This window comes from Xiphias gladius, chromosome 11 (assembly GCF_016859285.1).
Source record: "Xiphias gladius isolate SHS-SW01 ecotype Sanya breed wild chromosome 11, ASM1685928v1, whole genome shotgun sequence".
Taxonomy (NCBI): domain Eukaryota; kingdom Metazoa; phylum Chordata; class Actinopteri; order Istiophoriformes; family Xiphiidae; genus Xiphias; species Xiphias gladius.
In genome coordinates, this window is record NC_053410.1 from 858675 (window position 1) to 874342 (window position 15668).

The following is a 15668-nucleotide window of genomic DNA, read 5'->3' on the forward strand; positions in this document are numbered from 1 at the left end:
TGACTGTGGAGACGGAGGAGGAAATTGTCGCGTCTGTGATAACTTCATAAACCTTCAGACCCATAGATACGGGGGGTCTGCGGGTCTTTAATAGTCTTAAAACATCCAATTCAGTTCCCTCAAAAAAAAAAAGGCCTTGGAAGGTATTAACAAGTCTTAAATTTCGTTTACAAAGCTGTTGAATGTTTTTCTTGTCTGCCAAAGACAGTAACATAAATTATCATTTGTTTTCTATGTGGTTTTGGGCAGTTGGAAGACTCATCTATAAACTAGTACTACTACTACTAATAATATTAATAATAATACTAATAATAATAATAATATTCATAAATATTAATCATAATAATAATACTAATAATAATAATAATAATATTATTAATAATAATAATACAAAGAAAAGATAATGATATTATTGTCATTGTTATTAGTGCTGGCCACAGTAACTAAGGAGCTCACTGACTCAATGGACGGTGGCTGAGCCGGGGGGGGGCCTGGGGTGGGGACTGGAGGTTCGCTGGATATCATTAAACGTCCAAATGTGTTTAACGGTGCTCGTCTGACCGACGTCGGAAAGGAGGTTTCAGATGCTGTTAGATGGTCCAACACGAGCTTCGTCTGAAGCAGACTGAGGACACCGCGGTTTCGAGTTTGTAATTTTAATCTGCAAAAGTGACGGTCAGCGCCGGCTAAAGAAGAGTAGCTGCCACCTGAATGTTTTATACGTTGCTCTTTACCGCTAAGAAAAGAGTGAGGAGAGAAAAAAATCATTTAATCAACGTGGAACTGGATCAGAACCGGAACCTGCTTTCAAAACGCAACCGTCGCCACATTGGAAAGACGCGCATCGTGCTGGTCACCGGCATACTTGTGGGAACACTGTCTTCAGCCATGGACGGTGATGCAACGCTAGTCATCAAGAAACGCACCTTCAGCATCCGGCAGGTGTTCTACAGCCGTTTTCTAAGAGGGAACGTCCTGCTTTATCCAACAAAAAGCACAAGTCGAAGAAGCTGCTCCCAAACTGGTGAGATGACACACTTTGTTTGATTATGGTGATTATTAGAAGGAAGTTTTCAGAATATAATTGTGTGTCTGCTTGAAAGCTGGAATGTGTAACTTTCCACATGTTGTTTCCTTGAAGTTACAGTAAAGACGGAGGAGGGTGTTTTGGTCGTCTCACCTTGTTGGTATCCAGCAGGGCGGAAAGTCGTCGACCCACCAGGTAACGTGACATCACTTTATTATGTTGATTAATTGTCCCGTTAACGAGAACAGATGCGACTCAACGTTCCTCAGTAATAGGATACAGAGGACTCACCAAACACGGTTAATGAGAATGAGATTTGATTTGAACAACCAGTCACCTCAGAGTGTTGATAATGGATGATTCAGTACAAGTCCAGCTTCTGTTTAGTTCCAAGGGTTTTTGGTTTTGGTTTTGGTTTTTTTGGATTCACTTCCTACATTTTTAAAATGACGCAGTTCTACGGTACCTGCAGGTGGCGGCTAGAGTTTGGTTAAAGCTAGAGAAGGATCGTGGTTACCGTTAAACAAAAGTGAGCTTCAGTGGCAGGACTGTCACAGGACACTCCTCCGATCCCTTAGGCCTGCAAGCTCCGTTGGCGCTGGATGTTATCACTGTACGTAAGCATTTTCCCCGTAATGTCACACTATCTTTTTATGGTCCTTTGAGTGTGTCCTCTTAGCACCATTAACATGGTCTCATTCGTTTGCCGTTACACCGGGATATCAGACTTATTTCTTCAGTGATTTATCCATGTATATAAATGCTGCTGATCATAAATCACGAGTTAGAGATTTTTCCAATATGAACGTAACTCCAGGGGATACGTGGTTAAATTAAAAATCATTCGGCTCAGTCAAAACGTTAGTGTTTTTTAACCTGTTATCCAGCAAATTAGGTCTTTCTTAGCTTCAGTCTGTACATTGAGTGCGTAACTTAATTGTATGTAAAGTCTGAACATGTGTTAAGTTCATGTGTAGTTCACTAAAATACCTTTTTTTTTAAGATAAAACCTGTGGCTGGATAACAGGCCAAAGAAAGGTAAAGTTCTGGTTTTTGACTGAACCGTGCTATAACACAGGGAGTGGTGAGGTCACGACGTGTCGCCCAACCCCACCGTAGTGCACTGTGACATCACTGCCGGGGGGTGTGGTCAAAGGAGCGACAGAGTTCAAATTTCCAACCCGCAGGTTTCAGTGTGTGATTTATTGTTTGATCAGCCATTTATCTCTGCTGTAATACTGCGTATGTCCGACCAGGTCAGCTGACCCTCTGACCCCCGACCCCCCCACTACTACCACAGCACCTCACCCCCCCACCTTTTTCTAAGCTGCGTCCTGCCCTGCCATCTGTCAGAGCTGCTCGTCATTGGCTGAAGGAGCTCGGGTCTGCAGCCAGCAGAGGAAGGGATTGGCTGGCAGTGTGCCTGGAAGAAGGGGGCGTGGGCATCAGCTGATTGATAGAGATGGGAAGAGGAGGAGGAGGGGTGAGAAGGAGGAAGAGGAGGAGCTGGAGCAGAAGAAGCTGAGTCGAGTCGGTAAATCCGTGATGAGCCGGCTCTGCTGCAGACAACAAGTGTTCATTAGAGAGAGAGAGAGGAGGGCGAGGGAGGGTAAAACGAGGTTACTCTCATGACAGAGAGAGAGAGAGAGAGAGTAACGGGACGTAAGAGAGAGAGGAAAAGGACGTTACCAAGGCAACTCAGGGGACGTCGCTGCAGCGGCGAGGACACTAGGACACACAGGTAAGGTTACAGCTGTGTGTGTGTGTGTGTGTGTGTGTGTGTGTGTAAACGTGTCAGCACGTGTCTGCATACGTGCAGTTTTTATAAGTGTGTGTGTGTGTGTGTGTGTGTGGTGGATTGAGCAGTGCATGCTGGGAGGGGTGGGGGGGGTGGGAGGAGGAGTGTTGAGGGAATCCTATTAGCAGTCCAGGAAAAGTAGGGCTAACTGTGTGTTCATCAGTCTGAGTGTGTGTGCATGTACACACACTACCTGCAGAGCGACAGTGTGTGAGGAATGTTTGTCAAGCTGCTCAGCTTTCAGCTTTCGTTTTCACATCGTCACATCTCAGGGTCTAAGTAAAGGTTTCCTCCTGCTGCAGTTCACCTCTCAGGTGAACGGGCCGGACGGAGTCGGTGTGAAGACTCACTCCGCTCGTGTGTCTTCGGGTTGGTGTCGTTCAGCTGCAGCGCTGCGAACTGTAAACCGGGTGCAGAGTTCAACGTCTGATAAAAGTCGGTCGTCACGAGCTGCTTCTAACTCTGTTTAACCAGACGACGACCGTCAGAAACACCAGGATGCAGATTAAAGTCACAACCGGAAGAGAGTGAACGAAGACGGGGTTTGTGTCTAAGAGCAGAACTAACGTCTGCACGCACTGGACACCCCATTTGGACAGGATTTATTTCTCCAGAGGAGGTGCGATGATGATGATTTTACATGTGCTCGTATGTAAAGCTGCAACAATATGTTGATCAATCAAGTAGCTGATCGTCAGAAAAATTAACCTGCAACTCTTTTGATAAGCAAATAATTGTTCCCCTGGTTCCAGCTTCTCAACTGTGAGGATCTGACGCTGGGTTTTGGTCTTTTGGGCGAATGAAACAAGTCATTTCAATATGTCGTCTCGGGCGGTGAAATTTCAACAGGTATTTTTCACTATTTTCTGATATAGATTATGTGTTGCGGCGCTACAAGCAGGCGAGGTCCCAGCCCAGAACCGAACTGGGACCTGGACCGTTCTCAGCTAAGTCTGAAATCTGACTAATTTACAAAACAGGGCATCTCATACACTACATCTGTCACATAACCCCCTCGGAAATAGTCGTTTGTCGCAGCCTTCTTTACACCTGTCGGGGATGATACAGTGACAGTGACTCTGTCTAAAATCTCAATCTACTGCTCACTACTAGGTGTGTGTGTCCCCTGACCACTGAATGAGCGATCTGTCTTTTCGGCGTCTCGCGTTAAGGATCATCGTTTGTTTTGGTTTTTTTACCCCAGATATTTTTAAAAGCAGGTCAGGGAACCGGAAACTACAGGTGACATGTGACTCGGAGCCGCTGCCTCGTGCGACCGTTCCCTCTCGGAAATGTCTAGGTCACCAAGCGCCGTTGAGCAAAGCGTTGAGCTCACTTTAAGTCAGTTAAGTTCCCTGTAAACCTTCAGTGGTGTCTTCGGTGTAAACAGGAAGTGTGTGTGTTGTAGACTTTGTGTCGTTGTCCAAATGAAACCCTGCCGTCAGAAGGATCAGATCTTAAACTTCTGACCTGCTCCCACTTGGTCTCTATGGGTTTACCCACCTCACCGCACTGGGCAGTTAAGTTCGGATATTTCCAGTTAGAATTTGTCTTGTTGTCATTTAAAGCCACAAAGTGCAGCATTAGATCTCTAAACTGTAGTCAGTAGTTTTTTGCTCACTGATCAGTCAGCAAGTTGCTTGTTGGGTCAAATTTATTACAGATGAAAACTGATGTTTTCCAGCCTCTAAGTACAGTCCAGATTTCTGTCTCCGGTCCCTCTGTCCCAGACTGAGAACAAATGACTTCATAGAGAAAACAACACTTTACTTTCCAGTACTTTCCAGAAATGTGCAGCCTGGCATCAGGTCTGGCTGGGCTCATATATCTTTAGCCTTAGTCATTATGTTGATGAATTAAATATTAGTAGTGATTCCAAATTTTGTAGCTCTGACAGTAATTTGCGACAGGCTTGGTAAATATCCCCCAAAGTGCCGCTCGTGTCCTTTTGAGGTTGCAATGCTGCTCAAAATACAGGACGTCTGCAGGTCTTGAAAAGCCTTAAACAGCACTGAACTCAGGTCCCTCAAAACCAGGAACTAAACTTCATCACAGAGGTCTTGACTATTTTTCTAGCCTGAGGTAGACGGTAGCTTTAGTTCCTCACCTCAGGGGTGACCGTCTTTGTGCCTGCAGGCTTGGGAGCTCAGCAACTTGGGCCTGTGTTCATTTGAGCAAAAACGTCAGTTTTCCATCATTATCTGACCAGTGACTCTGGACCAAAGACGGTGAGAGCTGACGTGTCTGCTGTCAGCGAGTCAAGCCAGTAAATTCTAACCTCCCAGTGAACTGAAACCTGCTGTGTGGGCTCCAGGTCTGCTTTAATCTGTTTCGGTGCCTGTCATCGTCTCTGAGCCCTTGAAGGAGACAAAACGTTACACACAGAATTACTCGTTCTGGCTTCCAGGACTCCAGGGTTGAGGGTTCAGTTCCACAAGCAACAAAACATCCACCCTTTCATGGAGACTTCATCAGGTATATTTCAGCTAAACTACATTAGTTTTAGAGTCACACCCCATCTACACTCACAAGATCTTGTCCTGCTCGGTTTCAAAGGTCATCAGATGAAAGTGGACTTCAAAAAGTTCAATCATCTAATCATCATCAGATAGTTTCCACATCACTGCTGTGCGATGATGATGATGATGATGATAATAGACCCAATTTGTCAGATACATGATCAGAAAATACTGGACCACATATTCAAAAGGACCGCTGTGACACATACACTCACTCACCACTTTATTAGGTACACCTGGATAAAACTGATGCAGTGTAATACAACAGTCCTGTGATAAATCCTCCTTCGTGAGGATGTTAGTTTTTAATTGAATCTGTTTGAAAGAGGTGTTGATTTATTTTAATTTTTGAGGCGTTAATTTTTGGGGCTGTTGAACGGTACTGGTTTATACTGAGAGGGGTTCCTAATCTTTTGTATGAATCAAGGTTGACAAAGTATTAGTAACAGTTTTATCTAGGAGTACCCAATAAACTGGTGAGTGAGTGTAGATTAACTGAATCACTGTGCGTCATAGTTACACTTTCCCCGACTTAAAACTTAAAATGGGTCTGACATGGATTTATTTCATCACTGGAGTAAATGCAGTTAAGAAAATCACTGGCAAATGCATTTTTGCATCAGTAAGGATAATATCTGAAACGATTTAACGTTAGTTGAGGCCGTTTTCTCACTCATACGTGGGCGTTCGGAAACAGAAAATATGCAACGGCCCGACTAACAACGTTACGGTATGGTGCACGGTGTAACGTTAATGTTACCATATCAGCAGCGGTGCATGAGCGGCCTGTTCCACCTGTTAATAATCCTGATCTATCATGCTTGTGCGGGGGGATCAAAAGCAAACACAACGGTGCTGTCTTGCTGTCGCTGCGTCTTAAACAAAGCGCTCTGGGATGCTTTCGCTTCAAGTGACCGTGCGTAGCAGTAGTTCTGCTGTGATGAGCCATCTCCAGTCCACGGAGCTTCTGTCTAAAACAGTCCCACACTCTGGATGCTCCTGTGCGAGGCTTCGTAGCTGCCGCTTGTTTTCTGGGGAATCCATGCTTTGACAGGGCGCAGCCATCTTTGGGACGCATCCTTGTACCTCTTGTTTCTGTGTTTGCTTCAGATTTGAGCAGCTCTCATCTCTTCAGTGTTTAACATCCAGAGTGCTGCAGCACTGAGCCATGCTAGCATGCAGTTTACCACCATTTAGGAGCAATTATCAGACACGTGCAATAAACACGGAACGCAGATAATCAGATAAAAGGTGTTTCACGGATGAAAACTTTAATCATATTAAGTATGATAGTTAAAGTTGTTGTTGTTCTGTCTAATAAAGTATCTAAGGAGCAGCAGCCAAACAACACAGTTTGATTAGCAATAGATGAAAACTGGTATAATTACAACACAGTTGTATAGAGCAAGTAGGAACAGAATCAGATTTTTTTTTTTTTTTGAACACTTGTAAAAATAGAAAATAGATGTAGAGAATAGAGAGAATAGAAAACAGAGTAAAAGAAATAGACGTAGAGTTAAAAACAAGGACAACAAAGCTGAGCAAAGAGAGGTAAAATTAGACATAAAACTACTATGTATATACAAGTAGCTAAAAAAAGTCAATGCCTAAATTAATATATATTAATATATTTTTATATATTTATATAAAAAAAAAAAAAAGTACAACACTGAGGGTGCAGCGAGGGCTGGAATAAATATCGCAGGAATAGTGTAATAGATTACTTTATGTGAATGTGAATCAATTGAATGAGTGAAGTTCAATAGATATGTAGAAGTTTGTACTTCAGCTTTCTAAAATGTAAAAAATGTCTATACATGGACCAAAATGCAACTAAACCTTATAATATCATACACTTATGTACAGTATTTAAAGGGAAAATATTGATTAATATCACATCACATGCAATTTAATAACTGGACTGATAAACACACCACTTTCAGCAGTTAAAATGTCAGTTGAAGTGTAAGAGATGAAGTGTGTGAAATGTCAGTGTCAATTTGAAGCCCTGTAGGCAGTTGAGTTGTTTACTTGTAAGCCGAAGAATAAAAAATTGAACTCACAGCTGAAGTGTAAGCGCTGAAAGCAGTTGAACCGTCAGCTGCAGAGTTAGAGACGAAAGCAGAGCTTCAATGATTAGTCAGTCAAAAGAAAAAAATCACTCAAAAAACAAAAATGGATTAATCATTTCACTCATTTTTCAAGGAAAAAAAAAGAACATTTGCATGTTGCTGCCGTTTAAATGTGAAGGTTTGATGTTTTTCTTTGTCATATATGACAATAAATGAAATCTCTTTTGGTTTTGGACATTTGGTCGGACAAAACAAGCAATTCAACAATGTCACTTTGGGCTCTGGGGGGTGGTCATGGCTGTTTGAGTTTAATAGATTTTTTGACATTTTATAGACCAAATTAGAAAATACTCAGCAGATTAATCTAAAGTGAAAATAATCGTTAGTTGGGGCCCTGTATGAAAGCAGTTGAAGGTGGAGATAGTCAAATTGTGCACGCTGTAAGTAGTTTACGTGTCCTGACATATTTAAGCGCTGACAGCAGTTAAAATTGTCAAATAAAATTCTGTGATGAAAGTAATTGCCTCCAAGTTTGACAATGTGAGCTGCCAGGTCTGATATGTCCTCCTCACCTCTTACACCAACACCCGAACTTCATGTGGTATGAACTGGCTCGCAATGTACCGTTTCCTGTGGATACTCTATTTTGATGTCGAAACCTTATCTAATTTTTTGAATGTTGGGGGGTTAACTTCGAACCACGTGCTCCAGTATTTCTAAGATCCTGGCTACCTACTGCCCTGAGCTGTAAAAGATCAGAACTATCATTCTTATTGTCCACACTCTTGACTGTGTTTGGTTATGTTTCCTGCAGCCTCCTGTATTGTCATGTGAATTCAGATCATCGTCATGATCTAAACCGCTGACCTCCATTCCAGCTAAAAGCATAGAAATGAATTTCGCTTCACGATTCACACTGAGGGGGACGGCTGCAGATTTTACTCTAAAATCTGGAATAGAAAAAAAGACACAGATGGGAACCTGCAGGCAGACGGCATTCAGAAAGTGGAAAACTGAACCACAACCAACCAGTATCGGGTATAACACAGTAAATGGAACTTGATATAGAGAGTATACTATTTCCAAATCAGACATCACTGTACTTCCTTGCCAAAAAGGAAAACATTAGATCAAAACATTAAATTAAATTTAAAAGATATTAAATCGAGACAAAGAGTTTGACTGTAAGGAAAGATCTCATTGTTGGTATAAACTGCAGATCAGACAGTTTTCTCATCTGAGCGCCCTCCAAGCTGCTTTTCCTCATCTATTAATAGTCGAATCAAACTCACATGTATCACTTGGCAACTGCTGGCCCACATGTTCCTGCCGCCATGTTGGAGGATGGTCCAAACGCTCTCGTAGTCGTTCAGCCGCTTAAATGCCCCATAAAAGAAACAGTGGAACCTCTTCAAGGACAGCTACACCTCCTCGGTGGCCATCTGAAGGACTTTAAGTAACCCAGAACTTCATTAGTGACCCCTAGAACCTCTTAAAGGACCCTAACAACATCCTAACTTGAACTTCCTAATGGATTCCTACAACCTCTTCAGTGAGCACTAGAACATCTTAAACGACTCCGAAATCTCCTAAAAGACCACTAGAACCCTTTTAAGGACTGTTAGAACCTCCTCAATTCCCTTCTAAAAGTAACATAGAACCTCAGTGACCACTAAAACTTCTTTAAAAGACCCCTAGATTAACCTTAAGGTCTCCTAAAACATTCTTAAGGACCACAAGAACCTTCTAAATTAACCCAGTGGTGTTCCCTTATGACCACTAGAACATTTTAATGGACCCGTAGAACTTCTTTTAGATTTTCTAAATTATGTAGACGCTGATGTGGCGTATAGGCTTTATCACCAGTATGTTGTTTGTAACAACAGAACATTTTTGCATCAAAATAAACATAATAATGGAATGATCATGACCAGATCTGCTGTATTGGTTAGCATTACTTTAGATTGGATGGGTAATACTGTGAATGCTTGTTAGTGTTTGCTCTGAGCTGTCACTTTTTCCAAAAATCAGGTTGGAAGGAAGTTTGAATGACGTGCAATTTGTTTGAATGAATTCGAATGACGATTGTTGTTGTCAGGTTGCCAGTGCTTAAGAAACAAGTCTTATCATCAATTTTTTTTGATGATATTTGGAACCATGTTAATAGAACCACAGCCACAGCGGTTTGTTTATTTTACGTGCATTGCACTGCTTCAAAGCACACAACATGAACGGTTATGAGTTTGGATGTATGTTTGAAAGTGTGTATGTCTGAGAAAGAAACACCTTTCTGAGGGAATTTAGGAATTCAGAGTTTCTGGACTTGGGTAGAAGGAAGTTGAAGATGTACATTTTGGCACACTTCCCTCTGTAAATCCACGATACTTTCTTTGCATCTATTGCCATCTGCCTTTTGTTTCCTTTTCTCCTATTTTTGTTAATACAGGATGGCTCTTTGTCATGAAAAGCATCTTGTCAGTGAAGACATTTAAGCGTTAAACAAAAAAAACTTAGATTGACTCTGCTGTCCTGATTGCAGTGGGAAGTGTCTTAAACTACATAATATTAACTTTCTGTCTCTTTTTCCTGCTGTAGGTTGAAGAGATGATGAGCAGATGGAGGATAGACCTGATACTGTAGTCCTGCTTCTGACCCTCATCAAAGACTTTTGATGAGCGGTTTGCTGGGTACCAGGAGGTCGAGGGACCCTTTGCGTAAATAGTGAAGGGCCACAGAAAAGGAATATCAGGACTTTTAGGTGACTAAGTTGCCACCATGTCTCAAGCAGGTAAAGTCCTCCACCTGTACGTTGAGGTGAGGTCTGTTGCCGAGGAAGAAGGGAAGGGGCTGGGAAGAGGAGATGATGGGACTGGACACCTGATGCTTCAGTGCCCAGATGTCCTCCCTCACTCCCAGAAGAGCTCCACCCACTCTAGTCCCAACCGCAGTCCGGATCTTTCCCCAGTCACTCAGCATCACACGGGGGGTGGGAAACCCAGCTTACCCCCTTCAAAGTCCTCCTCCAGGCACTCAGTCAGCTTCCAACTCCAAAACCCAGATGCAACAGGATCTCCCACCCAGTTCCATCGGCAGGATGTGTTATATGACAGTTTTGATCAGTTACTCCAGGTCCTTGCACCTGGAACGACAAGTCCAGGCCAGCATGGCTCACTGGGGCGCAGTGAGCCATTCCCCTACCAGGGAAGGGTGCTTATCTCCCCATCTTCTACATCCTCGGGGAGGCTGACTGTACCCTCCACACCCAGCAGCAACCGAAGGTCTTATGAGGTCCCAGGGGTGGAGGGTGAAGAGGGGAAGACATCTGTGGTGACCTTTGGCTACATAGAGAAAGCTAACGTTCACAGCATGGTTAGCGGGCGTACTTCTGTGTGCCAAAGTGACTTGGACAATCCTCTTAAGAGAAAGGATGGGCAGCTGCTGCCTGCCCACCTCCGGAAAAGGCTGAGTGACCCAGTGTGGTACAACGGTCAGCCAGTACAAGACGACCTTTACCCTAATCACCCCTACGCGTCTCGTAAACAGTCCCCACGGGGCTCACCTTACCTGCAGAAGGCTACCCTGGATGCAGTACCCACAGATGCCTCCTACAGGGCCTTGGAGGCGTTTGGATCCCCAGAAATCAGGCGACGATTTGATGGTCATGGCCCAGAGAATTGTAGCCCTACCCTGCCACGGCACTACCAGTCCCCTCGCTGTCGGTCCTTGGGGGGGTCACCTGTCCTGCCCCGCAGCACCCACACCCTGCCATCCAAGGCCCAGCTCTTAGAGCTGGACAGGGGACTTTGCCGTTATTCATTGAATGGGCTACCCAGAAGTCCTGCCTCGGACCACCTGTGTGCCCACACTGGATACTCCTCCCACTCAGTGGCTCCAACCTCAACACTTCGCTCACATGGCCTTCCCCAGAGCCAGCAGAGGCCATGGGTGGGGGACGAGAGCCCCAGGTTGTCTAGCAAATTTCATCCACCTTTACCAGCGGGGAAACCTACAGACATCCAGCATGAGATCCCAGCTAGCATATTCCCCACCAGCAACCCGCTCAGGACTGGCTACCAAACTTGTGGGAACTCCCAGCACAGTGTAAATAGTAGCTATAATGCTAACATGACCAACACCAGTCATAATACTACAGACAGTATGCAGCACAGTGCTAACGATAACTTAAACTTATCCAGCAAGAGTCATTACAAACCGTCACACTGCAGTAGCAGAACCAGTGATGCAGTCAGCCCGACCAATGGCAGGAGAAGTGTCTCCCCTTCCTCCAATGCTGAAGTGGCTTGTAAATTAGCTCTGGAGGCTACCAAACTGTCCACTGTTTTTGCAGGCAGACGGACTCCCTCTCCAATATCTTCTCAAGCTGAGTTACTGAGGTCAGAGAGCCCCAAGATCGAAGGGTCATCCCTAAGAGAATCTCAACCATACCCCAATCTTCAAAGGCAAAACTCACCTGAACCTCTGCAGGCGGACTACCAGAACCACAGATGGGAAACAGGCAGACCAACAACCCAAACCAGACCAGGACGTGTCTCGCCTCTCTTGTCCCATACAGGCCTCTTTCCACCAGCATCTCCAGCTTTACCGGCTAGGTTGCACCGATCTGCCGCTTCTCAGTCGCCAGTTTTAGATCCACGTCAGCAACGGAGTTCATCACCCAGTAAAGACATGTCCAACCTGCACCGCTACCAGCCACCACAGTACACTGGAGACCGCAAATCACCTGGCATGGAGCATAGGCAGTATGATCACCTCTTTGATAGATCACCTAGGGACAGCCCTGAACTCTCCAGGAGTCTTCTCTCCAGCCAAAACACAGAAGCTTTGCCCGTGATCTGGAACTCCAGATGTCAGGAGTGGAGGGAGACTGGACCGATCCAGGACAGGGACAAACTCTCTGAAGAAGACTACAGACAGTCAACCTCTAGAGTTTACACTCCAGGAAAAGAGGAGAATCATAGGAAGGACGGAGAAGACAAAGCAGTAAGGACGTCAGTGCAGGGGAACCAGAGATTGGTCGTAGGTGTTCTCAAGGATCACAGAGAGGACGTTCATGATCACAGCGGGGCTACTGGGATGTCCTCTCAGAGCTCCAGTGGGGTGACAGGCAGCATGGGAGACAGTTCCCAGCTGGACAGAAACGACAGTCTGTTCCCTGAAACTTCAAGCCTGTCCAGCCACGATACGGCAGACACCGGCTCTGGGATACAGGTTGGCTGGACGGGAGGAGGATGATGGTTTGGTTGTATGTAAATACAACCAGACCTTGTGTGTATTTGAGGGTGTGATTATGTAGATTATGTATGATTGTGTTCTCAGTTTTCATCTGTGTTCATGTGTGAGTGGGGTGAGGTTGACAATAAGTCTTCCCATCATGTCACAACATAATGTCAAATTTACCCTGATAACAATAAATACATAAACAGAAAGCCAAAGTCCCTCCTCACCATTCAGTTAGTTTCTGTTTCACCAGTCTCTGTTCATCTTTCCGTCCATATTCTAAGATAAATGAGAATCTACTGCTCTACTGGTCAGTAAAATATGAACCCTCGTCATTTTAGCAAAGATAATACACAGAATATTTTGTTAGCCTTTAACAACTACAGTCCCATAGGGCTTTGATAGCAACTCTGTGGCTAAGACTTATGGGATGTGTTGTTGAGCTCTAACAACTGTTTTCATTAGTATATCAGAACAATAAAAACTTGAAAACTAGAAAAATGGCATCAATATAAAGCATATGTGCATACAATTTCTTTAAGTTCCAGGTGCTTGGATCCCTGTTTTTTCTGCCAAATTAATATTTAAAACTATAACTAACTAACAACATAACTGATATTTCATCTTGACATACCTTAATTTAGTTTTGTCTGTGGTATGATTCTGTTTTTGGTGTCTTCTGGAGTATTCAAGTGCTGTTAAGGCACTGGTGTACAGTCCTATTGTCTTTTGGAGTTGGGAGTCTTTAAAATTTAAATCGTTTAATTTAAACGTTTGTTTATTCCGCAGTAAAATCTGACTGTAAAAAAACTCTTACTGATTAACATTTGCTTTAATCTAGGGCTGCAACTAATGATTATTTTTAATTTTTGATTAATGTGCCAATCTCGATTAATCGAGTAATCGTCCTGTCTAAAAAAAATTGCAAACTCACAGTCCAAGGTAACAATCCAAAACCCCAAAAATTTCAAATTACTATCGTATATGTGAAAGAAAAGTGTCCAATCCTGACATTTGAGAAGATAGAATCAGCACATTTCTGAAACTTTAGCTTGAAAAATGACCAAAACGATTAATTAGATTAATTGGTTATCAAAATTGTTTCTGATTGATTCTTTGTCAATCAATTACTTGAATATTTGTTGTTTAATCTGAATCAGAGCTTGTTTGTCATTGACAAACACATATCTTCACTAATTAAATTCCAAACTCCTTATCATGTTTCTCTTCCCACACAAAGCACCATAAAAATGTTTTTATGTGATAAATATCAAATCTAAAGTCAAATGGACAAAGACATTTTTAATTCCCTCTGATACCCTGACTTGGACTTTTGAAATCATATCATTTCATCACAATGCTTTCTTCCCTCTTCCTGCAGTCGGACAGCGGCTCAGCGACGACTCCTTCCTCGCGATCGCAGAAGATCGCACGAGCCAAGTGGGAGTTCCTGTTTGGAGGCCAGACGGAGGAGAGTCGCTGCAGTAAAGGTGCTGTAGATACTGCTGGTGACGGTTTGAAGTTGTATTCATATTTGTTTTTAAATTATTTTGTACACAGATTTTGGTTTTGTTTTAACACTACTAACTAGGTAGACGTGGATATCATTGGATATAATTTCTGATACAATACACAGTGATCGTGGAATTGCTGATGTTTAGGTTTGGGTTTTTTTTTTTTGTTCCCCCCCTGTACTACGTCCAGCTGGAGTTGCAGAAATTTGACATTTCATACAATTTATCCATTACTTTCAGTTTGCTGTTTCAACCTAGCTGGCTTGCTAGTTTTCACACATTCTTAATCGCAGCAGGTGATGCCCAAGTATTTCAACTGACTCTGATTTTAACCTGTAAAACCTTTATACAGAAAAATGAAATGAACCAAATTCATCAGTGTTTTATTCGCAAACAGTTTCACACCCTCACATTAGTAGTAAATCAGTAGTATGGGCAGACGTAGCAGCGGCAGCATTATCAATGTTATTATTAACAGCAGTAGGGCAGGGTCCATTAGTTCTGCCTTTCACCAGGTTCTTGTATTGTTTTTTCACTCAGTGGAGTAAACAAGCAGCTTCAGGAGCTCCCAGTCTTCTTCTAAGCCAATTAGCTGAAGCTTAACATCGGCTAGAACAGAGCTCACAGTATGCAACTCTACTCACACGTATTACTCCACACCACTACTCACTTCCTGTTCTTTATTTAACATGGTTTTCTGACTCGATCGCTTGGACACCAGTGAAACAGAATCTTCTCTAATTAAGTTGCTGGTGTCTGCTGGCTGTGGAACTGTGTGGCCTTATAGTACCCGGAAGCTGTCCGAACAGTAATCCTGTAGTTATTGTATTGATAAATCATTCCACGCATCATCAGTGCTTCCGGGGACAAAATTCGGTTATTAAATGGGTGTCATTTATGACCAAAATGGGAAACGCTTTTAGGCTCATGGTATAACACCCTGCTCTTTACTAAACTTGCAACTGACAGAATAATATTTATCTGTCGATAACTGTAAGTTACCACTACTATCTTAAACTAACGTTAATTAAGGAAACAGTTTACAGGTCATTTTTGTTCTCGTTACTTTAACCTTAGTTAACAGATTGAATTTGCTCTTTTTTTTTTTACTACAGTTATGGAGTTAATCAAATAAATTTCTCATAGAAGTTTCATATCCTGCAAATTGGTCATGAACCAGAAATAAACTAAATTTCATGTTCAAACACTCAGTACCTCTCCAACTTGTCATACCATCAGTTTTTTGATTTTATGTCTTACGTCAATTTTTCATCTCATGATACTGTTTTTGTCATTGTCTTAAGAACTACAAATCAGGTTAGCGCAGTGTAATTTGTCACCGAAAACCTAAAACGGATAAAAACCTGGATTGAACAAGATCGATTCTGGTTGCAGAGAAAGAGAGCATTTCTTAAAACAACAGTAAAAAACTAGTTTCTTTACAAAGTTATTGGTTTGAGTTTGGAAGGATAATTTATTCCAAGCATATTCCAAAACATT

At 42.9% G+C, this 15668-nt stretch overlaps 2 protein-coding genes across 2 annotated transcripts in view; both read left to right on the plus strand.

The window, feature by feature from the left end:
• LOC120796654 (PH and SEC7 domain-containing protein 1-like) overlaps positions 1 to 15668 on the plus strand; it is a 71261-nt gene that overhangs the window by 8998 nt on the left and 46595 nt on the right. The window contains exon 5 of the mRNA XM_040139690.1: positions 14036 to 14144. Within this exon, the coding sequence (XP_039995624.1) occupies positions 14036 to 14144 (109 nt within the window). The remainder of the gene's footprint in view (positions 1 to 14035; positions 14145 to 15668) is intronic.
• Positions 571 to 12839, plus strand: LOC120796560. Its single transcript, XM_040139544.1, has 4 exons — positions 571 to 1024; positions 1142 to 1222; positions 2284 to 2768; positions 10012 to 12839. Exon 4 carries the CDS (start codon positions 10192 to 10194, stop codon positions 12667 to 12669), a length of 2478 nt encoding a protein of 825 aa, XP_039995478.1. The 5' UTR covers positions 571 to 1024; positions 1142 to 1222; positions 2284 to 2768; positions 10012 to 10191; the 3' UTR covers positions 12670 to 12839.

What these genes read in the sequence shown, in the direction of transcription:
- LOC120796560 (XM_040139544.1), top strand. Translation starts at nt 10,192, where the DNA reads ATGTCTCAAGCAGGTAAAGTCCTCCACCTGTACGTTGAGGTGAGGTCT.